At 32.6% G+C, this 24,533-nt stretch overlaps 9 protein-coding genes across 9 annotated transcripts; 6 read left to right on the forward strand and 3 right to left on the reverse strand.

Annotated features, from left to right (window-relative positions):
- Positions 1-40: 40 nt before the first annotated feature.
- On the reverse strand, positions 41-1,105 carry TVAGG3_0587850 (uncharacterized protein; the record flags this gene model as incomplete). Its single annotated transcript, XM_001330773.1, has 1 exon — positions 206-1,105. The coding sequence occupies one exon, from the start codon at positions 1,103-1,105 to the stop codon at positions 206-208; it is 900 nt and encodes a 299-aa protein (XP_001330809.1).
- Positions 1,106-3,082: 1,977 nt separating this feature from the next.
- Positions 3,083-9,463, forward strand: TVAGG3_0587860 (A-type inclusion protein-related family; the record flags this gene model as incomplete). Its single annotated transcript, XM_001330772.2, has 1 exon — positions 3,102-9,398. The coding sequence occupies one exon, from the start codon at positions 3,102-3,104 to the stop codon at positions 9,396-9,398; it is 6,297 nt and encodes a 2,098-aa protein (XP_001330808.1).
- A 694-nt stretch (positions 9,464-10,157) lies between these two features.
- TVAGG3_0587870 (uncharacterized protein) lies at positions 10,158-11,287 on the forward strand (the record flags this gene model as incomplete). The annotated part of the gene is made up of 1 exon (XM_001330771.1): positions 10,179-11,267. The coding sequence occupies one exon, from the start codon at positions 10,179-10,181 to the stop codon at positions 11,265-11,267; it is 1,089 nt and encodes a 362-aa protein (XP_001330807.1).
- A 510-nt stretch (positions 11,288-11,797) lies between these two features.
- On the reverse strand, positions 11,798-12,052 carry TVAGG3_0587880 (spectrin binding; the record flags this gene model as incomplete). The annotated part of the gene is made up of 1 exon (XM_001330770.1): positions 11,798-12,052. The coding sequence occupies one exon, from the start codon at positions 12,050-12,052 to the stop codon at positions 11,798-11,800; it is 255 nt and encodes an 84-aa protein (XP_001330806.1).
- A 45-nt stretch (positions 12,053-12,097) lies between these two features.
- Positions 12,098-15,587, reverse strand: TVAGG3_0587890 (WASH complex subunit 5 family; the record flags this gene model as incomplete). The annotated part of the gene is made up of 1 exon (XM_001330769.1): positions 12,149-15,568. One exon carries the CDS (start codon positions 15,566-15,568, stop codon positions 12,149-12,151), a length of 3,420 nt encoding a protein of 1,139 aa, XP_001330805.1.
- Positions 15,588-17,083: 1,496 nt separating this feature from the next.
- On the forward strand, positions 17,084-18,200 carry TVAGG3_0587900 (uncharacterized protein; the record flags this gene model as incomplete). The annotated part of the gene is made up of 1 exon (XM_001330768.1): positions 17,084-17,923. The coding sequence occupies one exon, from the start codon at positions 17,084-17,086 to the stop codon at positions 17,921-17,923; it is 840 nt and encodes a 279-aa protein (XP_001330804.1).
- A 673-nt stretch (positions 18,201-18,873) lies between these two features.
- Positions 18,874-19,455, forward strand: TVAGG3_0587920 (protein serine/threonine kinase protein; the record flags this gene model as incomplete). The annotated part of the gene is made up of 1 exon (XM_001330767.1): positions 18,874-19,455. The coding sequence occupies one exon, from the start codon at positions 18,874-18,876 to the stop codon at positions 19,453-19,455; it is 582 nt and encodes a 193-aa protein (XP_001330803.1).
- Positions 19,456-19,746: 291 nt separating this feature from the next.
- TVAGG3_0587910 (uncharacterized protein) lies at positions 19,747-20,082 on the forward strand (the record flags this gene model as incomplete). Its single annotated transcript, XM_001330766.1, has 1 exon — positions 19,747-20,082. One exon carries the CDS (start codon positions 19,747-19,749, stop codon positions 20,080-20,082), a length of 336 nt encoding a protein of 111 aa, XP_001330802.1.
- Positions 20,083-20,910: 828 nt separating this feature from the next.
- TVAGG3_0587930 (phosphoprotein phosphatase protein) lies at positions 20,911-22,040 on the forward strand (the record flags this gene model as incomplete). Its single annotated transcript, XM_001330765.2, has 1 exon — positions 20,918-21,937. One exon carries the CDS (start codon positions 20,918-20,920, stop codon positions 21,935-21,937), a length of 1,020 nt encoding a protein of 339 aa, XP_001330801.1.
- Positions 22,041-24,533: the final 2,493 nt, after the last annotated feature.

Below are 24,533 nucleotides of genomic sequence, written 5' to 3' on the forward strand. Positions count from 1 at the left end.
GAATTCTTGTTCATAACTGTGATAATTATTTCTTAAACTCTGATAATCCCTGCACACCTATTGAGTAGAGACAAGATAAGGAAAGCAATTGAGAGGTTTTAAAAATAGTATGTATTAATGATATTGTCTATTTTGATGAATAAATTACACTAACAATTTAATAATAACAATACAAAAGTTAAAATTATTTGATAAAAACAAAAGCTTAAGCTCTAATCCATTTTCGAACTGATGGAAGAGATTGAATAACTTCGTTATCTCTCTTTTGCGGTTCATTTCCTAAAATAGGGTTCCAATCACGAACGTGTTTAAGAACAGCAGGTGAATTTCGTTTCTTTTCAAAGCGTAGCATTTCAACTAATCGTTCATTTTCTCTTCTTTTTTGCATTTCCATTTCAACATAAGCACCAGAAATTCCGTGTGTTCTAGGAGATGTACTTTGGTACATTTTGTCTGCTAAATCCTCATCCTTGGCTTCGCAGGTAATAATATTTACTAAATTTCCTCTATTTCTTCTTTCAGTAAGTGGAAGTTTACTAATTTTACGCTCAATACTCAATTTTCTCATTGTTTCTTCATTTTCAATCCTAACTGATTCTGCTTCTTGAGAAGGAAAAGAATTTGTTATTGGATTTATAGGGCGTGCAGATAAAATCTGTTTAGCAGTATTCTTCTGTTCCAATAATTGTGCGACATTAAATTTAAATGGAGAAACTTTTGGTTTTTGACTAATAATATCAAATTCGTTATTAACTTTCGAAAGATCTAGACGCTTTATTGTTTTAGGTTTAATTTCATCATCGAATTTTGTTTCATCCCAGGATATCAAATCTAGTCCATGGTCACGTTTAACATATTGTTTTTCTTTTCTTGGTGGAAGTGGTACAAAAATTTCGCTTGGTTCATAAAATGACGTGTCAACATTGATGTATGATTTCTCAAATTCGGCATTGTGTTCATTTTCTCTATTAAATATGCCGGCTTCCTCATATTTGACTATTTGGGGCTTTTCATAGTACTGCTTTCTTGGAGGCATATTTCTTGTTGCTTCTTTTTGCTTTAAAATGTCGACCCATGATTTTGGCTCATTTTCGTTACAATTCATTTCAATTAAATTGAGTAACCTTTCAATTTTCTTTTTTTATTTTTGCTCTCCTCTAAACATTAATATACGGCTTTAAGCAAAACGATTATTACTAATACATTCAACATTGGAAAGAAAAGGTATGGATTTATTAATAATGAGCTTTTCCAACTTATATTTTACCATAATATCACCAAAGGTCAATTTTTTAATAACTCAGAGCAAGCAATTAAGTGTGATCTTGAAAATAGATATAGTATTATAAGCGATCTTGGTGATAAACATCGTGATAGTGATCATAAATTCACCTTTTGTCTTGTTTATGAAGAGATTCCAACTTATTTAATATGGCAACAAAGCAACAACCCGCTATTTGAAATTGAAGTTATCGGAGATCCTTATTTTGTACCTGGATATCATAATTTAACAGATATAACCGATATTTATTTTGGAGGTCTTGTGCGTTCAAAATCAGGACCGGTTTTATTGGATGGTCAACCTGGAAAAGACAGTTGGTATTATGCCATAGGTTATAATGGAACTCATGAATCCTGGAGTAATTTACCTGCTATTACTGATAAGCTTGGAGTTAACTGTGTTAGTCTTTGGGTGAAAGTTAAAATTTATGAGCAATCATGCATGATTAATTATTGGTTGAAATGTAATAATATTAATTATATTCAAATCTTCGTTTCTTTGCTGATATCAGACTAAACCCTTATAAATAATGCATAAAATTTAAGAATTTTTGAAACAATCTTGATATGGAGAAAGTATAGTGCTAAAAATGTAAACTTAATGAGAAAAGCCATATTTACCTTATCATTCAGGCATTTAAACAGAAATATAATGGAATATGTTATCATATTAATTCAATTAACATATATTATCGAAATCTCGTGTAAATTCTTTTTGTTTTAAAATGTTGGCCTATGAGTTTGGCTCATTTTCGTTACATGGATGCTAAATTCAGTCATAGGCTCGAAAGTTCACCTACAGTTCATCATTTGACAATTTCTATAAAATTGAGTAACCTTTCAATTTTCTTATAATTTTGGTGCACATTATATCACTATAAGACTTTAAGACAGACGATTGTTACTAGTACATTCAATGTTGGAAAGAAAAGGTATGGATTTATCAATGGTGAGCTCTATCAACTTATATTTTACCATAATATCACTAAAGGCCAATTCTTTAATAACACAAAGCAAGCAATTAAGTGTGATCTTGAGAATAGATATAGTATTCTAAGTGATCTTGGCGACGAACAACGTGATAGGGATGAAAAATTCACTTTTTGTATAGTTTATGAAGAAATTTCTACTTATTTAATATGGCAGCAAAGCAACAACCCGCTATTTGAAGATGAAGTATTCGGAGATTTTTATTTTGTTACGGGATATCGTAATTTAACAAAAATTACTGATAATACTTGGGGAGGTCTTGTGCGTTCAAAAACAGAATATGTTTTATTGGATGGTCAACCTGGATCTGACGGCTGGTATTATGCGATTGGATATACTGGAACATTTCCGGAATGGCCTAACCTACCATCTATTAACGATAAGCCTGGAGTCAATTGTGTTAGTCTTTGGGTGAAAGTTAAAATATATAAAGAATCTTGCTTGAATAATTATTGGCTGAAATGTAATACTATTAATTATATTTTTGTTATTATATCGTAGTTTATTTTTGACTAAACTCTTAGATCTTCTTCATAGCACGGAGAAATTTTGCAAGTGTAAGAAATAACGAAGATATTAAGTTGAGAATGCAAAAATCTGCGAACAAAACTATAATAACTCCAACCTAAATGTTATGTCATAATGAAATGCACTACCAAATTAATCCAATTTTAAATTTAATTTTCCTAATAATTCTCCCGAAGTCAACATAAATTTGACACTCCGTGATATTTAAGCATACAACAAGGTAAATTCCAATATTATCTAAAAATTGGCCCTTTCTTTTCACTTCATCTATCCAGGGTGGTAGTTTATTAATTAATAAAAATATGAGTTCTTCTTTTAATCGATCGACACACTCGCCAAATACAAGCAGTTCTCGTTCAAATGCGATGCTTAATGTGAAAGAAAAGGCTTTATCTGGCGCTTTGAAGGAAAATTTGGCGTTAGAATCCAAAAATGCCGAATTAGCACAAAAGATAAAAGAGAAAGATATTTTAATCCGATCTTTGCAAGAAGAAAATTACAAATACCGTTCAAAAGCTAATCAAGTTTCTAGAGAACAGGCTAATGAAGAAAAGATTTCTCAATTAGGATTAAAATTCCAAAAACAGCTAAATCAAAAAACATTGCAATATGCTTCTCAATTAAGCGCTCAAGCCAAATCAATTTCCGATTTAGAAGCACAAGTTAAAAAATTAAATACTGAACTTGAAAATACGGAAGTTAAACTTCAAACAGCTTCTAAAAAGCAAAAGGCTAAACTTCAAGCCACAATTAAAGAAAAGCAAGCCCAAATTGATACGCTTAATGAGAGAATTGCCCAAGATAGCATTTTATATGAAGAATCTGCTAAGCAACTTGAAAGCTATCAACAACAGATACAATCCTTGAATGAAGAAATCAAATCCAAGGACGTTTCAATTCTTGAAAGAGATAACACAATTAGAGAATTGGAGAATAAGATAAATGATATTGTTGGCAAGGTTGATCAGAAATTCAAGCAATCCAAGGATGCAATTGCGGAAAAAGAAAAAATTGTTGCACAATTGAAGAAAGATCCAAAGAACGAGGGCATTGTTGCTGCCATTGAAAAGGCAGATAAGTCCTCATCCCAACTTAATGAAAGTGTTAACGAACTCCAAGAAAAACTTTCGAAATCCCAAATCAACGGTGACGAAAGTGAAGTTTCCGCATCTCAGCTTGATATTTCCATTAACAAGAATGATTCTGCCTCAGAATTATGCGAAATTATCCAAAATAAGGATAATAGAATTAAGGAATTAGAAGCAGCAGTTGAAGAACTAAAGCATAAACCAATGAAAATGAACGATATTGCCCAAAACTCCCAAGAAAATGCTTTACAATCCCAAATTGAAATTCATGAGCAAGAAATCGAAGAATTACAGGCAACGAATCAAGCTTTAGAGAAAGAGATTGAAATTCTTAATCAGAGACTCGCTGAAAAGTCCGATAAAACTCTTAATGAAAGAATTTCATATCTTGAAAAAGAGCTTTCAAAGACATTAAGCGAAAACGAAACTCAGAAGACCCAAATTAACGACTTTACTTCCCGTATTAACAAATACAAAGCAGAGCTTGATGCTAAAGTCGACCAAGAAGCTCAAATCCTAACTCTTCAGACATTAAACACCGAATTGAAGGAATCACTTGCTAATAAGGATAAGGAAATTGCCGATCTCAAGGCTCTCCTTGATAAAGACCTTTCATCCAATGCAGGATCTCCAGTTAAGAAGGCTTCAAAGACAAATACTGATGAAGACGAGGTCAATACTTCAGCCTTAGATGTTACAATCGACTCTCCGAAACAGCTTAAGGGTGAAAATGAGGATCTCAAGGCAGATAATCAGAAACTTAAGCAAGAAAACGACAAGCTTAAGCAGGATAGTGATAAGACTAGCCAGGAGAACCAGAAATTAACCGAAGAATTGGAGAATCTCAGAAAACAATTAGCTGAATTACAAGAAAAGTCAAAAGAAAAGGGATCTGATGATTCTTTCAGCCAAGAACTTAACAGCTCCTTAAACCAAGTTAATGAAGCAATTATCCAATCCAAAGATGAGGAAATTGAAGAACTCAAAGGCAAACTCGCTGAACTAAACGGACTCTTTGAAGCCCAGGTCAAGCAAAATGAAGATTTGCAAGCAGAAAATACCAAATTAACCCAAGCTTTGGAAATGTTCAGCAACAACGACACAAGCTCCTCTCCAGTTTCAGCTGCTAAGAATTTCAAGCACAGCTTAGACGAAAAGATCGCTAATCTCCAGGATGCAGTGAATAAATATCGCGAAATTACCGACAACCTTCAAAATGACAACGATGAAAAGGCTGAACTCATTGTAAACATGGAGAAGGAAGCAGAAGCTTTCGCGGAGAGAATTAATCATTACAAATCCGAAATTGATTCCAAAGACTCCGAAATTGAACGTCTTAAAGCAGAGATCGACAAGTTGAAGGGCGAATTGGCCGCAAAGAACACAGAAGCCGAACAGATTAAAGGTCAAATTTCGGATCTCCAGTACAAATTGTCCGCAAACGGCCAAATGCAAGAGGAGAATAATTCTCTTGCCAAGCAGATTGCCGATCTTCAGAAGGAGCTCGAAAACAAGGCGAATCAGATCAAAGATCTTGAATCTCGTCTTAACTCACTCAACGACCAAAACGAATTAAAGCAGAAGGAGATTGATGCCTTGAAGAAGCAATTCCGGGAGAAATCCGAACAATTCGACCTTCTCAATTCCGAAATCAACAAATTGAGATCCGAAAACGAAGAAAAGTCCAAGGAAATCAACCAAAACAAGGCTTTAATTGAAGAAAAGACCAAAGAAATCGAAGCACTCAAAGCAGAAAACGCTCAGAAATCCCAGCAAATCAATGCATTATCCCAAGAAAACGAACAGAAGAAGAAACAGATTGATAATTTATCAGTAGAAAATGAACAGAAGAAGAAACAGATTGATAATTTATCAGTAGAAAATGAACAGAAGAAGAAACAGATTGATAATTTATCAGAAGAAAACAAGTTAAATAAGAAACAGATTGATGATTTGGCTGAAAAGAATGAGCAGAATGAGAAGCAAATCAATAATTTGTCTGAACAAAATGAACAGAAGAAGAAACAGATTGACAATTTGTCAGAAGAAAACAAACAAAATAAGAGACAAATTGATGATTTGTCAGAAGAAAACAAACTCGGAAAAGAGAAGATGAACAAGATAGAAAGTGAAATCAGGAAAGTTGTAAATGATACAGAAATGACACCAGTAAGACTTACATCCAAATTTGTTGCTGATGCAAACGAAAAGAAGAAAGATAATGCTAAACTTCTTGAAGAAAACAAAGCTCTTTCTAAGGCAATCGATGAATTACAACAAAAACTTGATGAATTACACAAAGAGAAAGATGAATTAATTTCTCAAGCACAAAAGAATCAACAAGAAAAAGAAGAATTCGGACAATTCATTAAATCGAAATTGGCAGAATATGCAGATAATTTGAAGTCACTTGATAAAGAACGCAAAGAAAAGGATCAAGAAATCAATGCTCTTAATGATACAATAGAAGCAATGAGACGCCAAGAAATAGAACAAGCAAGTCATCACTATAAAGATATGTCTGATTTGCACAATACAAACAAATCCTTAGAAAAACAAATTGAAGAAATGAAAGAAAAAGTGACAAATGATGACGAAGAAGTCAGATTACAACTTCAGAACAAAGAAAGAGAAATCACTGCCAGCAAGTTAATGATCACAAATAAGGAGAAAGAGAATGAAGAACTCAAGAAACAAAACGAAGAACTCAAAGAAAAAACAGAAAAATTACAAAAAGAAGTTCAAGAGAAAGAAGGCGAAGTAAACAGTCTTAAACTCACCTTCACAATGAACACACAAGAACTTGAGAAACAGAAGAAAGAATTCGCTGCTAAAGATACAGAAATCAACAACTTGAATCAAGAAATTCAGAAATTGAATCAAGAAGCTGAAAAAGTGACATCTGAATTACAAAAAGTGACATCTGATCTTCAAAAAGTGACAGAAGAAAATGCGAAGAAGCAAGAACAAGAAGAAGATCAGAGTTCAGCTGAAAAGATCCAAGACTTGCAGTCAGATATATTCAATATGAAGAGAGAAATAAAGACACTCAAAGATGACATCGAAAACAAAGAGAAAGAAATTCAGAAGTCTAAAGATGAAACATCCAAGATCAATGAAGAACTCAACAAACTCAAATCAGATAAATCTAAACTTGATAAAGAAAATAGAACTCTCAAAGACCAATTTGAAAAACAGAAGATTTTAGTTTCAGCTCTTCAAGAACAAAACAATCAATCGAAGTTTGAAGAAGAAAACAAGAATTTGAAGACACAATTATCAGCTGCAAAGAGTGAAAAGAGCAAATTACAGCAAGAAAACACTGAGAAACAGAACCAAATTGATATATTGACCGCAGAAACAGAAAGAAAGTCAAATCAAATCAGATCCCATTTGACAGAAATAGAACAACTCAAATCCAAACTTGATGGACAAACAAATAGTTTGAATGATCTCAAGACATATAAACAACAATCAGAACAATTCAACTCTAAATTGGACGAACTCCAAAAGAATTTGGCCAAGGCAATGAAAGAAAAAGAAGAAATTCAAACACAATTAACTGAATCAAACAAAGAAAAAGAAGAAATGCAACAGAAGTTGGATGATGGATTCAGACAATTCGAAGAGTTACAAGATAGTTATAACCAAGGAATGTCAAAGTATGAAGAGTTAGAACAGAGTTATAACCAAGGAATGGCTCAAAACGAAGAATTGAAGAAGAAATTAAATGATGAAATTAAAGATAATAAAGAACTTGATAAAAACATGCATGAATTAATGTCTACAAACTATGAAATTGATACACAACTCAAAGCAGCAAAGCAAAGAATTGTTTCCCTCGAAGAAGAGATGAAACAATTCCAGTCAAATGATCATTCCTCAGATCTTGAACAACTCAAATCCAAACTTATTGAGTTAACTAAAGAAAACAATTCAATCAAATCGAGAAACGAAGATTTAATTGAAGAAAACAAATCTGTTAAATCTAAAGTTGATGAATTAAGTAAAGAAAACAATTCAATCAAGTCTAAAGTTAATGAGTTGAATAATGAAAACAGCAAGTCCAAATCCAGAATTGATGAATTAATTAAAGCAAATGATTCATTGAAATCTCAGTTACAAGAAAGAGCCAATGAAATTGAAATAATCAAATCAGAATTGGCAGAAAAATCCAAAGAAAAAGAGACAGAAAATGATGAAATAAAGAAACTCAAATCAGAGTTGAAAGATTCACAGAAACAATGTGATGAATTACACAGAAACTTGCACAATTTGATGAATGAAAATGGAGAACTCAAATCCCAAAACTCGCAGCTATCCAAAGACTTCGAAACAAACAACAAGAAACTGTTAAATCTCGAGAATGCCAAGAAACAGTTAGAACAAAAACTTGCTGATAACACGAAGTCACAGAACGACATGTTTGCTAATTACCAGGAGCAAATCGAGGCCTTGGGTCAGAAGATCATTTCTCTTGAAGAAGAAGACGCAGAATTAAATCGTCAACTCAATGAATTGAAGAATGAAAACAACAAAGAAGAAATGGAGAATAAAGAAAAAGAGAAAGACGAACTTCTCGCAGAAAAGAACAGAAAGATCGATGAAGCTGAGAAAGAGTTCAACGAACAGATCAAGCATCTCAATGAACAGATCCAAGAATTAATCGAAGATTCTCATGAAAAAGAAAATAATAATGAAAATCTCGCCAAAGAAAATTCAGAACTCATTCAAAAATTGAATAGTTTGCACGAAGAAATCAAATCATTGAAAGCATCCAATGTTTCTCAGAAGGTTGAGCTTGATCAGAACAAGGAGTATATCCAGAAGAGGCAGAAAGATATCGATTTGTTGAACGAAGAATACAATAATTTGTTCAACGAAAAACTTGAATTCGAATTTGAGATTAATTCGCAGAAAGACGAATTAAACAACAAATCTCAGTATATTAACAACCAGAAGAATGAAATAGACAACCTCAAGAAGCAGAATAATGAGAAACAAAACGAAATTGCCAAATTACAAAAAGAAATCGATTCTTATCAAGAAAAAATTGATAAATTGATTTCTCTCAACGAAGAAAAGAACAATAAGTTGACTAATTTGGCCAAGCAGCAGCAATACGCCCAAAAGAACAGAGATTTGGAACTTAATGATGGAAATGAAAACGAAATTTCCGAATTAAGACAAAATAATGCCAAATTACAAAGGAAGTGTAATAAATTGGTAGAAGAAAAGGCACAATTAGCTGAGCAATTAGAGAAAGTTTTAACTTTGATGAAGAATAATTCCTCAAATCCTCAAGGAAACCAAGTATTAAGTAATGATGAATTGACATCACTTCTTAAGCAGAAACAAAGCGAAGTAAGCGAAAGAGAGAAACAATTTAATTCTCTTTTGATTTTATATGATAATGTTATTAAGGAATTGAAGGAAGCAAATGCTAAAGTTGCAAGATTAGAGGCCGCTGCTGTTAATCACGCAAGAATAGTCGAGAAGAGACAACATTGAATTTCAATTACTGTTTTTATAACAAAAAAAATTTTTTTAAGTATATAAAGTTATTATTTTTATTATATTTTAATTCCTTTTTTTTATCAAAATCTTTTCTATGTTTGAATTTAAATTTGAACGATATGATAAATTTTTCGAATTACCTCGGACTTTTCAGAGGATTGAGTTGTCACTCAATCCTCTGAAATAGTCTGTGATAATTCTTAGTCTCTACATTATTTCAATATAAGCTCCATTTTTAAACTGTTTTTAAAAATCGAGCATTGAAAATTATGTTGAGACTTTAAATTTTTGAAAATTGGGTGTGGTTTTGTAATACAGAATACGTCATAATTTAATTGCAGATATTTGGGAACACATTTAATTTTGAGAGAACGTATTCCTCAATTTTTTCTATGTGTTTTATTAAAATAATTTTGTTCGCGAGGAAATGAATGGCATTCATTTTAATCAAGAACAGTGCAGTAAGTATATATTCTTTTTAATAGAATTGAAAATAGAAAATGGTCATATATTCGATCACTAATTTTTGAAATTGCTTTTTTATCCTCATTAATAGTAAAAGAAAAAAAATGTTCTTTCAAAAAAAGCGATCATAATATTTTTGAGAGAGTTGTTTCAATATTTCTAAAGAATTAGTTTTATTCATTGATTACAAAAAAATTATATCATACTGTATATTATTATTAAACAACTACAAATTTCATTTGCAGTTGTTTTGGTAAAATGACTCAAATTTGCGTAATCATTGGGATGCTTAAGTGATCTCAAAATCCAATGATTTTCTTCCTATTTGTGAGCGATTTTCATTACCCAGCGAACAATTGTTCTTTTAGAAGTAATGGTCAACAAGGAATTATTAAATATTATATTGACCAGAAACATGTATCTAATTTTTCCGAATATTTCAACAAGGGTCCACCAAGCAGTAAATGGCAAATATTGACGGGTTCTTTTTGTCCAAAAAAAACAGGAACTTACACAATTATTGGTCTTGTTTATGCAAATATAAGAGCACAATTCAATTTTTCGGATGTTTACGCAAAAGATGGAAGATCTGGTTTTAATACATATACTAAAAAGTACTTAGATCAGTATTTATATGCGAATAGATGTTATCCATTGATGATAGCAGGAAATGTTGGAGCTGGTCACCCTCCTCAAGTTCAGGCAACAATTGATAATTATGATGATATCATTGATACTTCAAATAGTGTTTTAATTGATTGTATGACAGATGATTGTTTACCAGGATATTATACAGATACATGTTCTCAAGTAAGTGATTCGTATTGTAACGAGAATGGAATTCCAGAATATGGAAGAGACTCAGATGGACTCGGCTGTTACTGTGATAGTTTCACCGACAACATGTTTTGTGAAGATACATCAAAGTACTATTTTGATGAAGGAAAACGAGGAATTTCTTATATCTCAAAATACACAGATAGTTTCATATCGAATAGAACAGTTTTATCTAACTTTGATGATATAGAAATGAGTGAATCATATACAACTGTTACATTAGAGTCGGTTTTGTATGTGCCACAGAATACATATTTGCAGTTCTTGTTGCAGTCTAAGCCATTCAGCAGTCTATATATCGATGGCGAACTCGTTTCAGGAAGTTCTCTGTCTGATCAATACTCTTGTGATGAAACACCAGATGAGACATATCTCGAGAGTCCGAAGACATATTTCACTCGAGGTAATCACAACATCAAGATCGTGATGCTTCCAGGATGTGCAATCCATGACCAAACGATCGACCTCAAGTGGAAATTCTATCGCCTTCACAGGAACGCAGATCCTGATTCATTTGACTATGAATCAATTCCCGAAAGATATCTTGGAATCCCTCAATAACTTTTATATTATTATATTATTGTTTTAAAATGTAATAAAATATCAAAATTCAAACTAATGTTCTTTTATTTAATGTATTAATATAAAAACAATCAATTTCTTTCAATTCAATTCAATGTTTTGAAAATGCAAACAATTACTTCGCTGACAATAATTAATTTTAATTAAAATAAAATCCTATAGAAAGGTTATTTCGCACATAAGCAAATGATTAATATTTATTTTGCATAGCATATCATTTATAAAATTATAAATTAACAAGATGTTCTGCTGTTTCTCTACTATTATGTTCTGCTGCACAATGAAGAGCAATTTTTCCATCTTTATCTTTTTTATCAATTTTTGTACGATATGAAATAAGAACTTTGGCCTTTTCTTTACTATTTTTATATGATGCACAATGAAGAGCAGTTTTTCCATCTTTATCTTTTTTATTAATTTTTGCACGATATGAAATAAGAACTTTGGTCTTTTCTTTTCAATTATGCAATGCTGCAATGTGAAGAGTGGTTTTTCCATCATTATTTATTTCATACGATATTTGAACCATGTGAAAGGAAGTATTCGAGCAAGGATGGAATATCGAACCTCGCTGAATTAATAAAGCATTTGTTAATGTCGTTAATTTGATCGAAATAAATTAAAAAGGATTCTTTATTATTATACAATCCGCAATAATCTAAACCAATCTCTAAATCGTATTCGTTCATCATGAATGTAACATAATAATTGCTGAGAGGCTTCAACTGCAACAAGAATGCATACTTCATGAAGTTTTCAGGCATAAATTTGACAAAATTTTAAAAATTTCTATGTTACATATAACTGAAAGGTATTATTTTTTTTGATTTTATTTTCCAAAAAAAATTCTAATAAAAAAATTAAATTGACAAGTAGTCAAAAATAGTTGGAGGGATGAAAGTATCAACCATTCTTCTTGGAGTATTTGTTAAGTTCTCGTAGTCCTTGACGAAAATCATCAAGTGCTTGAGAGCCCTTGGAATCTGTACTCCTCCAGTTGATTCCATCCTTCCAGAGTTGAGCAACGAAGCCAAAAGAATGTTTGCGTACTGGCCGATGAATGTCAAATACGCGTACTGGTGGTTTACGTTCAATTGTCTCAAAATCGTGATGATTCCGACAATGAATTCGAAGTGTGCGTAGATGTTTGGCCTGTGGAGCATGTGGAGTCTGTCGTATTCCTGCAACTTCTGGTTATTCAAGTTAAGCAATGTCAATGAGAAAATAACCAAAGAAATTTCTGGCAGCGGTTTTGACATTGTGTAAATTTTCTCGAGAGGACGACACATTCCGCAATTCTCCAAATAAGTTGATATTGCTGCGATCAAGTTTGAAGATGGGTAAGGATTATGTGTTGGGTCTCTGTAGAACTGCTTGATTGCCTGGAGAACAGTTGTGTTCGTGTTTTCAAGCATGAAATTGAGGGATTCCGCTTCCAACTTGCATTTGAGTTCCATATGGGCGTCTATCGTCATTTTGAGAAGCTGTAATTGGCCGATTGAACAGATGAGGATTGTCCAATCATGAGAATCCTGTTTGATCCTTGTTAGCAAGTCATTGTAGACTTCCATTGATTCTGGAGGAGATGGCCACATATCGAGCAATTTGTTCAACAAGTTCGTGTAATTTCCGAAATGTCCTTTCTCAAATTTTTCAAAGAACTGACGCAACTGTCTTGCGAGAGTGAAAGAAAGGAGCAAATCTATTGATGATGTTCCTTCGATACCTATAGCGTTGCATAGTCTATCGATTGTCTTTGTTCCGAGGACTTCTTCTCCTGTTTGTGGATTCAACCATCCGCCGGTGATTCCGCAGTAAACAGAGTTTGTTTGTCTGGTCAAATCGATCAAAGAGAAAGCCAATGATCCGATGCATGTTGCGTACTTTCCTTCCATCTTGGGGATCTTGATTGGAGCAACTTTTGACTGGTACTCGGATTGCCAGCCCAAGATCTTCTTCTTGACAAATTTGTTAGATTCTTGTTCGACCAAATAACACATAATTCTGCTGTATTCGTGATGCCAAATTCTGAGACCATCGATATTAACGTAATCACCCATGTACTCGAATGAGTGTCTTATGCCATCGATTGCTCTGCCAACTCTATCAATGATCTTGTTGAATCTTTCAGCAGTGATTTGTTCCTTTGTATTTGGCTGGACAAGTTGTTCGTAAAGAACTTTGATGATCTTCTTTACGAGTTGTTTCCTGATGCCTTCTTCAAGCATCTGTTTAGGATCAACAGTGATGACACCCATCAATGTTGTCTTCATGGCTAAAACACCACTTGTCAAAATGGAAATTTCCTTTGTCAGATGGGCGAGTTTTGATCTCTCTTCGAGCTGTGCATACTGCTTCAACTGTGCTCTCTCTATTCTGTTCGGTAACTCCTTGAGAACATTTGTGCGGAGTTGGATGATCTGGTCGAGAACTCCGAAAATGGAAATGGGGACAATTTCAAGAACATCGCGGACAAACTGGACAATGATGTTGGAGTAATGCTCTGAAACTGAATCGACATCTTTAGACTCGCTTTGGATGATTCTGACAAGCTGTAGATCGAGAATTGATGTCATTTTGAGGAATGTCGCACGTAGTTTGAGAACAGAGAAAGGATCTTTCTTGATACGCTTCTGCATGAGAGGAATAAAGGATCTGACAAGTGAGAAACCGTATGAAAAGTCAGATAATGTGCCAATTAATGGAACAAATTTCTCATCAATGTTGAGAAGACGAGCAAGGATCTTAAGGGCTTCAATGACCTTTGCAACGGACTCCTTGATGAAGATGGAGGAGCTGATCTGGTGGAAAGGAAGAATTGACTCCAAAGCGGTTGTCAATTGGTAAATTTTCTGGACGTTGCCGACGCTGTTGTCAATTTCAAGAATGTTCACTTCACCGGCCATGTTTTCGAACCACTGCTGGAGCTTTTCGTCCTTTTGGAGGGAAGCAAGGGATAATGTACCGGAGAAGGACAAAGCAAGCTGCTTAAGGATGGAGACGGCGTTGTTCCTCGTGTCGGTCCAGATTTCTGGCTTAGTATTCAGGGCTGTTTCGATGGCATTCTTCAATTCGAACTCGAATTCACCAAGATCAAGGAGGAACGCGAGGAGTTTGTCCCTGCTGAATGGGAATTGGACCTTCTTGCCGGGTTCCTGTGTATGTAATAACAAAAATCTGATGCAAACGTTGGCATCTCTATCGAGTTTGAAGAAATCGTTGATGCCGTCGAGTAGCTGTTCTGTCTTGGTGAAGCCATCCGAAAGAACTTGTTTGATCTTCGTATGAATTGGTTCGTATAATTCCATGTAGCGCTGTGCGTATCTCATGCTGTTCTGTTTCATTGTGTTTTGGATGGCGATGTTTGCGGCCTTGAAGTCTTTCCAGATAACTGAAAGATCGACAACATCTCCCATAAAGTAAGGAATAATCCAGTTATCGAAGAAGAATTTATCGACAATTTCGCGCATGATGAAGTTTTCGTTGTTGAGAGTGTTTGGAGAGAAGAATAAGAAGATGAACAACATTGAAGCTTGTTGAGCTAATGCGACGGATCTGTGCTCAGCTTCTGGGTAGTTCTGCAACATGAGGTAGCAGTCGTCGTTACGGTATTTTCCAATCAATACATTGACGAAGTCAACAGGGATTTCAAGTCTATTGACGAATTCGAGGGGATAACCCATTGGATATGGCTGGCCAACAACGTAGCCGCTTTGTCTGCAGACCTCGCAGACTTTGGAGTAGTTAAGAAGCATGGATGAGCCTCTCCATCTGTTAAATGTGACGAGAAGCCTTTCGCGGACTAAACCTGGAATATAATAGTCCATCTGAAGGAGCATGACACCGTAGTAGTAGAGGGCTTCGCCGAGAAGCTGTTTGCCTTGTGTCTCATTTAACAAGGATTCTACAGTGATTTGAAGGAAGACGTGCTGATTTAACTGCTCGAGGTAATGGAGGAAGTCAAGAGCGTAACGAACAATTGACTCAAAAAGACGGCAAAAGCGTGTAACAATTTCGATATGAGTTTCTCTGCATTCTTCATTTAATTCATTAAGATCTGGATCACTCTCGATAAGATTTTCTATTTCTGTTTCGTGTCCAAAATAGGAAAAGTCGTAAATGATTTTTGCGTAAGGATGATTAAGTTGATTTTTCGGGAAAGTAAAATCCTCAGGAATATATTGACTGAGGCGTTGAATTTCTGCAATGATAGAGCTGCCTCTTGAAACAAGCGTAACAAGAGACCATCCGCAAGGGTTATTACGTGATACAAGCTCCATTCTTGTTTAGAAATCCGGCGGTTTGTCAGAAAGATGACCTGAATGTCACTTTTTGAACAGAATTTAGATCAAAAATTCATATGATAACCAATGATGTGGATGTGATATTTGATATCCAAATTTTATAGCATTTATATTTGTCAGTAATTTTTTACATTATTTGATGAATGCCATAAAAAAATGTGCAATTTAGAAAGAACCTTTCAATTTTAGGATAGAGTTTTAATAAAATTCAGTAATAATGTCTACAAAGAACCTGAGCTTGAGTTAATCATGTCATAAATATGTGTTTTTTCTTGGCATTTGGGAGAATTCTTGTCACTTTTTGCTTAATGCATGTACTAATGAAATCTCTGCCACAAAATTTATTTGTTTTTGGCATAGATAAGGAGAAGGCTAATGCATGAATTCGAACAGAAAGACATATTTTTGCTGATTCACTTTAAAATGATCGATCCTTTCTTAATAAATTTTAAATAAGTGCACAAAGCATTGAATTCTTTACGGAAAATTGAGAACTGAAATACATTGTAGCTCATAAGAGCTTAACAACCAAATAAAAAATACTATTCTGGATATTAAGTATGCGATTGCTTATTAACTGCGCATAGTATTGATTAACTTGCTTGCCACTGAACATACATTTAAAAATTTTTGATGAACTTTATATATTATCAAATAAAATAAATTTTGTCAATAAATTTAGCAAATTAAGCTTATTGAATCCTTTTTTTTAGCAACTGAGAAAAACTCTCACAATGTGGGATGAAATAGAAAGCTTCTCGATGATATATTAAAATCTAGTTTTAAATATTTTGGAAAATCCACTAGATGAATAATCAATAATTGACATAATATACCAGGTGGAGCTCTATGCACGATATTTTTTACTCTAAAGTTGAAATTTAATATTAAATATGGAATAACATCCAGATAATCGATGTATAATTTTTTTTTCAAAAATTATTTAATCAATTTTTTTGAAAATCGTCATTTTAAACGAGTACAGTTTAGATATTAATTTTCTATATCAGCCAAATTATTAAATAAAATCCAATAAAAATATTTTACATATAATAATTTAAAAATATCACTCTAATTAGATTATTTGAAATCATAACTTTTCAAATTTCAGTTCTAGGAATATTATGATATGGAGATGATCATATATGCATACCACACATCTTCAATTCTTTTTAAAATGAGGTGGATATAAAAAGAACACAAATGAAGGGCATTTATTATTAATGTGTTCATATTAACCAAAATAAGTTATTCAACTCTAATATTTTCTATTGTTGAAAGCTTCTTATCATATATTTATAATAAATATTGTAATTAAATAAAATGTATCAATTCTTGCCATGTTATGAATTATCAAGTTCATTTTCATATGTACCTAAATTCTACCCATCTGTAATTATCTAATTTATATGTTCACAATGTTGAAATATGCCTTTATACCTCTAATGCAACTCATTTTGTTTTCCTTATAATTACGTTATTTATATTTTTATGGAAGAACCTCACGATGTTTTTGATTGGACATTTCCAATGATATTTAAATCAATAGAAACAAAAATAAAGTTTACTCACGACATATTAAGAGCTTTTGAACAGTTTCCTTCAGAAACGAAACTTAATTGCGATGATTTTTACTCAATTATTTCATTAGTATGCGCAGATGTACCATACAATTTCATCGTATTCGTATGCGAATGCGTTGACCCATCAATATCATCAGGAACTATTATGTCTCATAGAATTCCATTTGGAAATTTTTTACTTGCATTTCCATGCTGCATTATATACCCATACTTCTTACACGAACTTCTTACATTATTCAAAACTGAAGATACTCTCAGAAGAGGCATTATTAATCGCGATAGATTTTTAGATATCTTAAACCAAATTTACACACGATTTTTCCCTCCAGCACCAGATCCAAAAGATAAAAGTGGAAAACCTCCTGAAGCTCCACAGTGCAAACTCGTTGAAGAATCAAATGGAAATGAAAAACGCTATCCAATGCCAGATATTGTAGATGAATTCGAAAAGGCTACAGAAGAACTCGGTAAAAGTTCTGTCCAAACATTACTTTTTGTTATGTGGCAAAAAGATATCATTTTATTACAATGCAAGGAGAGATTAGGCATACCTGACGTTCAGGAATTCCAACCACTTTATGAAGCCAAACCAATGGATCCAGAAGAACCGAATGAATCTCCACAAGAGACTCTAATTAGAGATGGAGAAGAAGTTTCAACAACAGAAGCACCTCCACCACAAGACCCAGCACAAGTGACTGAAGCAGAGACAATTGATCAACAAAATTTGAGACAACAAGGATTTTAACATTGTATAATTATATGTAATTTTCATATCATTATAGAGATACATATACAATGTTTATATTTTCAATTCGGTGTTTTGCATAAGATTTTAGATATGCTTATACTTTTTGAAAAATTTTACTTTTCATTCATTTCTCCGCCCCAATAGAAATGAACGTGTATATATTATATATATTCAAACACCTGGACTTATTTCAAAAAGTATTGTAGAATCTGATTTTATTTTATATGTTTGTATAATTTACTAAAAATCGAATAGTTATAACATACTACTGCAATATATCAATTTATTTAAATAACCTCTAAATCCATAAAACTCAAATGCGCTCACATTACAGTCTTGTAATAATTTTCCCAAATGAAGCACGAAAACAGAAGAATTCATCTCCAACTATGAGGTTTGATTAAATAACTTCTCAAAAAGTTGTGCTTGATAGAAACACTAAACTTCTCAGACAAGGAAATGAGAATTTTCCATTCCAAACACTTGTCAAACAAGAGATGTTTATAAATCTCATTATTCTCAATGAAAAATATGATTCCAATTCTAAATATTTTGGCCACATTAACAAGAAAAGGGAAATTGATCAAAGGGTTCATTCTAAACATTAGCTTAGGAACGATATAGTTCAGTTGTCTCAATGTTACACCTGTAAATCTTGATCTTTTATACAATTCACCATGATTTCATTGAAATCGTATTGTTCTTGATAGATTTTGCGTGAAATTCAATATAGTTCAATTTGTGTAGTAAGACAAAGACAATCTGATGTTTCAATAGAAAAGTTCTTTGGCAAAGAAATTATGATTGTTGACTTTGGAAAATTGAATTCTGTCAACAAATAATTTATTCAACTGGTATAAAAATAGATTGCAATCATATCACAAGCAGTCAAAAAATTAAGAAATGAATTAATTTAGTCTAGTCAAAAAAAAAAAACAAAAATAAAAATGAGCGATACTTATCATGCAGGAAATAATGCTGAAATTGAAGTTTTTGAAAATGAAGGAATACTTCGTAAAATATATTCAAATTCAAGTTTCGTGGCAAATAATAGGAAAGGCGTAATCAATAAAATTCTAGAAACTGCAAAACTTCAAAAAGAGAACATTTTCCTCCAGGAACTCATTGATATTCATAAGAATGATGATGGTAGCCTTTACGCTGATTTTAGGCTCATTAAAGGAGACGATTTATACTATTATTTGGAAAAAAACAAAGCTTCAGATGCCGAAAAATTAGTATGGATTTATTTTATTGCCGATCAATTGGAGACTCTTCACAAAAACAAAATTATTCACAGAGATATTTGTCCAAAGAATATTCGAATTGATACAAAACATTACCCTCACATCATCGATTACGATGATGTTCAAAAAACAGACAATCCAATGATGACTTCTAAGCGCCATGGAACAGGTCTTTATCATTCTCTTGAAGTTATTAAATCTCTCGATTACACGCCAGCTTCCGATATTTTCGCACTTGGTGGTGTGATATATTATATAATGACAGGAAATGAGCCGAACTAAGCAGCTCAAGCCGTAATTAAATCCTGCGAAATTGAATTAGATCAAGTTCAAAGCGTTTTGGCAAATGTCGATCATATTGCACAAAATCTCGACAAACCTCTTAAAGAAACGGAAAAGGATGTTGAGGAAATCATTGCCTTTGTTGAGAGATACCCAGAAGATTTTGAAGATTTCCAAGACCTCAGTCCGAATGACTTATATGATGCAGATATCATCAATTATTTGAAAGATAATATCTATATACTCCTGAAAAAGTTACAAATTAATCGAGAATCTGAAATTGAGAAAATAATGCAAAACGAGGATAGGATCAAAGAGTTATATAATTACGAATATAAATTAAAGTCACTTGTATTGAGCTGCATCGCAACAAAACCAGAAAGTAGAAATAATGCTGCTTTTATTAAAAACTTCGTCTTAACAGAAGCAGCAACGCTTGATAAAGAACAGAAGCTTGAGTTCGAGAAATTGTTCCAGGCAGGAATTCTTGATCAGGTTGAACAATTGATCAATAATCATTTCCATATTGAACAAATAATGGAGAAACTCAACTTAGTAAATCCATTGCCTGAATTTGTTGCTAGGAAGAATGAATTATCTTTTAGAGCAGAAAAAAAGGCCAATTAATTTCTCATTTTATTTCAGTAAATACTTTTTAATTGACTTATAAACTTTAGATACATCAGTGAATATATGCAAGTGAGATGCATCTTTTGAGAATGGAATCAAGATTTTTTTTTATATTATATATATACAAAAAAAAACAACTACAGATATGAAAGCAACATTATAATGACGTTATTTTATGATTAACCGAGCGCTTTAAGTATTGATTTGTACTTTGAATTTCACCAAATAATTGCTCAAATAATGCATTTCACAGTCACTTATTCTTGTTAAGTTTCCTTTTCATATATAATGCACAAACTTTTAAAAAGTTCCGTTCCTGTATCATTTTTTAATTTAATTTTTCTATATCATCTAGTATTTCAATTATATTCCTTTTAGGGTTCTCAGCTGTTCATAATATTGAGTATCCAAATAGGATATACATGATGATAAAAAATTGATTCTCACATAAAAATACTTGAATAAGATCATAACATATCACCTCGCCATATACATTAGATAGAGTCTGTTGTTCATCACATTATTATCTCTGAAAAGGCATTTTAACAAATATTTATCTCAAATCCGAATCGTTTTTAGCGCAAATACTTCATTGTGATACACAAAGAAGATATGAGGGAACTAACAAATATATTTGGTAGGAATCCTTACTTGAATTTTGACTTTTCGGATGCAGAATGAAATTTGATAAGTAAAAATTGAACTATGAAATACGTAAAAATGGACTATGATATCCCTATATTTATTCTTTTATATTGAATCGGATTATTGTGATTTGCTTCATTTCATTTTTTATCAAAAGCTGTTTTGACAACGGTTTTTTTAATTGTTAATGAGCGCAGCACAACCGGAGACCGAATTCAACATCAATCAATTCTTGCAGAACGCAATGGCCCTCCCACCTATTGAACCTAATGAGGAGGAGTTCGTGCAGCTTTGCCAACAATTTCAAAGAATTTATTCAACACACCCTAATCTCTTACAAATTACACAACCAATGACAGTTGTCGGCAGTATTCATGCCCAACTCGACGATATTCACGAAATGTTTGATGTTTGCGGTGCTGTTCCGTACACAAGCTATCTTTTCTTAGGCGATTTCGTTAATTACGGCGATAGAAATATTGCCACCGTTTCTCTCCTATTTTCTCTTGCCCTCAAGTACCCAGACCATGTCTATCTTCTTAGAGGAGCACATGAATCTCGTCGCCTTACTTTAGTTTGTGGCCTATACGAAGAAATAATTAACGCATACGGCTCAGCTAGAGCATGGGAATATCTCATGGATGCTTTCGATTCACTTCCGCTCGCAGCCCAAGTTTCATATCAATATATCTGCCTTTCCGGTGGCATTGATGGAATAATTACTAAGCTCAACCAGATCAACGAATTTAACCGTTTCGTGGAAGTACCTCTTAGCGACTACTGGTCTTCTCTTGTTTGGTCCATTCCGAAGGAAGGCATGTCAGGAACGAAGCCGATCGAAGGCCACCATGGAGTATACTTCGGTGAGGATGTTCTCGAGAATTTCTTCAAGCTGAACGGCCTTACTTGCATGATTAGATCAAAACAACTTTGCATGAATGGCAATACTACTTCATTGAATGGAAAATGCATTACTATTTGGTCAGCACCAAACTTCAACGGCTGGATCCAAAATGCTGCTTCCGTTGTACAGATGTATGCTCCAACATCACAATTCGGACAGAAATCAGATCAGAAGTTCCCATTGATGATCAATACTTACAAAGCTCGTCCAGAGTCAGAGAGAATCGAGCGCAACCGTCCTCCATTCCAGGATGTACACTCCCTTGACCATATCTATATCAAACACTTACCTAAGTACCCATAAAACAGTTATCTATTTTATTTTAATAAAAGTCGTTATATCGGACATAAGTTTATTAATATATGGTAAAAATATTATTTTAATTTTGCTAAAAATATCAATTAATCAGTTTAGCAGTTTACAAATATTATAATGTCATATAGTTTGAAGGAAAAACATCTGATATTTGTTAAACTATTTCAATTCCGAACAAAGCTTATATTTATAAGTTTAATCAATATTGCTTTATGCTATAAACATTCAAATAAACAAGAGATGAGCGGCAAATGCAAAATATGAATATATTCAATACAAAACATAAACTCATTTTCCAAAGCAAAGCCTCCTCATCGTACTTCTTCATAGAAAAGACTTTAAAAATTGTATAAAAGACTTAACTAAGGAATATGAGTTAAATTCAACAAGAAAATTTTGATTTTTTAGATCTTCAAAATATTTGGAATCAAATTTAATTAAAGTTATTTTGTGAGGAATTCTTAGAACAATTCAGTACCAATTTAGGTATGAAATGAACATGAACAAAAGATGTCATTAAGTTTACCTATCGTTGCAATGATCCCTAAATTTTGATAAGTTTACAATCAAAATTTTAAAAAGTGACAGATTTTAATGGGTTTAAATAATACGCCTTTCTCTTTGTTCTGGACTGATTCCAGATTCTTAACTAATACGGAGATATTCTGCTATCTATATAGCTACATGTTGTCGAATCCGCCGAATTTTTCAGAATTTTTTCAATTAAATTTATTCGAAGAACGTCAAAAAGTCGTCTATATTGGAGAAGAAGTTCCTATTTTCCTGGCAGAAGATTTGGATTCGCCAACAAATGCAGTTTTGTGGTTTTTTGTTCAATATAACCCAGGTTGTTTTGTCATTGGGCGCGCTTCTTTTCATATTAAAATCGAAAATGTTGATTCATTTACAGAAATGCTTGATATTTTAACAACAAATGATATTCTAAATTGCATTCAGAAATACAACATTCAGATTCAAAAATATACTCCATATTTTTTTGAGAAACCTGATAGTCTCGACTTTCATCTTTTAGATCCTCGCTCCTGTTTGAATTTTTTTTTCAAGAAAGCCGATGAAATTCGTTTTGGTGATCGAATGTTTTATACTTTCGATAACGTCGATTTTAAATATGAGTGTTTTCATACGATATCACTCTTATCCAGAGATGGACCTAATGAAGTTCTTCGAAAGTACTATCACCCTCCTTTCAATTTGGGAGATCCTCCAGCCGAAATTATCTTCTCAGAGTTATGGAAACTAATAAAATCACCATTTAAAAAAATCAAACTATTATTTTAAACAAGAAAATAAAGAATGATTAATTTTAATAAACTTTATTTTTCTAAATCAATGCTCCTTTTGTAACTGCCAATGGATTCCATATGTGATTCATTGATATAGAAGAAGCACTAAATTATGATTTTTGTTATATGATTGACAAAAAAAGTGTGGAAATTAATAACCGTTACTTGAGTACTATCTGAGACTTTGTTTATCAGAAAGTTTACATTTGTAAACATTCTGACACTAGTATTTTTTTGATCTTTCAAAGTTTTTGGCATTGTGGGTTTTTATGTCAGAAAGTACTCAATTTTCCTCTCAAACGTTGGCTTTTTAAAAACGCACAATTGTTTGACGACCTTATTTATTAAGATATTATGGGAAAATATGTTAAGAAGATATATTAATAATATACACCATGTTTTAATGTAACAATTTGTATTGAAGCAATAGAATTTGAGAATTGTATGTTGTATCTCGAAATCTTAGTAATGAAAATCTGTTAAAGTTTATTAATGATACGGCAACATGAAATGCATTACCAAAAAATGCAATTCCTCAAGTCATAAACTCCTTTTCCTTCGTAAAGTCTCTTGTTCAAAATTTTAGAAAAACGATAGGGAGACTTTTCGAAGGAAAATATGTTTAATTATTTTTTAATTCAAATTCAACTATATTTTTGAATCAATATCAATATTAATCAAAATTTCTTGGTTTTGAATTGATTGAGTAAAATTTTAAAAAGTGACAGAATTCTTATAATAATTCAGTGACAATTTAGGTATGGAATGAACACGAACAAAAGATGTCATAAAGTTTATCTATCGTTGCAATGATCCCTAAATTTTGATAAAATTACAATCAAAATTTTAAAAAGTGACAGAGTTTAATGGTTTTAAATAATGTAATAAACTCTTTGTTCTGGACTGATTCCAGATTCTTAACTAATACGGAGATATTCAACTATCTATATAGCTACATGATGTCAAATCCCCCAAATTTTTCAGACATTTTTCAAATAGATTTATTTAAAGCACGCCACAAAGATGTTTATGTTAGAGAACAAGTTCCCTTTTTCTTGGCAGAAGATTTGGATTCACCAACAAATGCAGTTTTGTGGGTTTTTGTTCAGTATAATCCAGGTTTTGTTGTCATTGGGCGCGCTTCTTTTCATATTAAAATTGAAAATGTTGATTCATTTACAGAAATGCTTGATATTTTAACAACAAATGATATTCTAAATTGCATTCAGAAATACAACATTCAGATTCAAAAATATACTCCATATTTTTTTGAGAAACCT

This window comes from Trichomonas vaginalis, chromosome II (genome assembly GCF_026262505.1).
Source record: "Trichomonas vaginalis G3 chromosome II, whole genome shotgun sequence".
Lineage (NCBI taxonomy): Eukaryota > Parabasalia > Trichomonadida > Trichomonadidae > Trichomonas > Trichomonas vaginalis.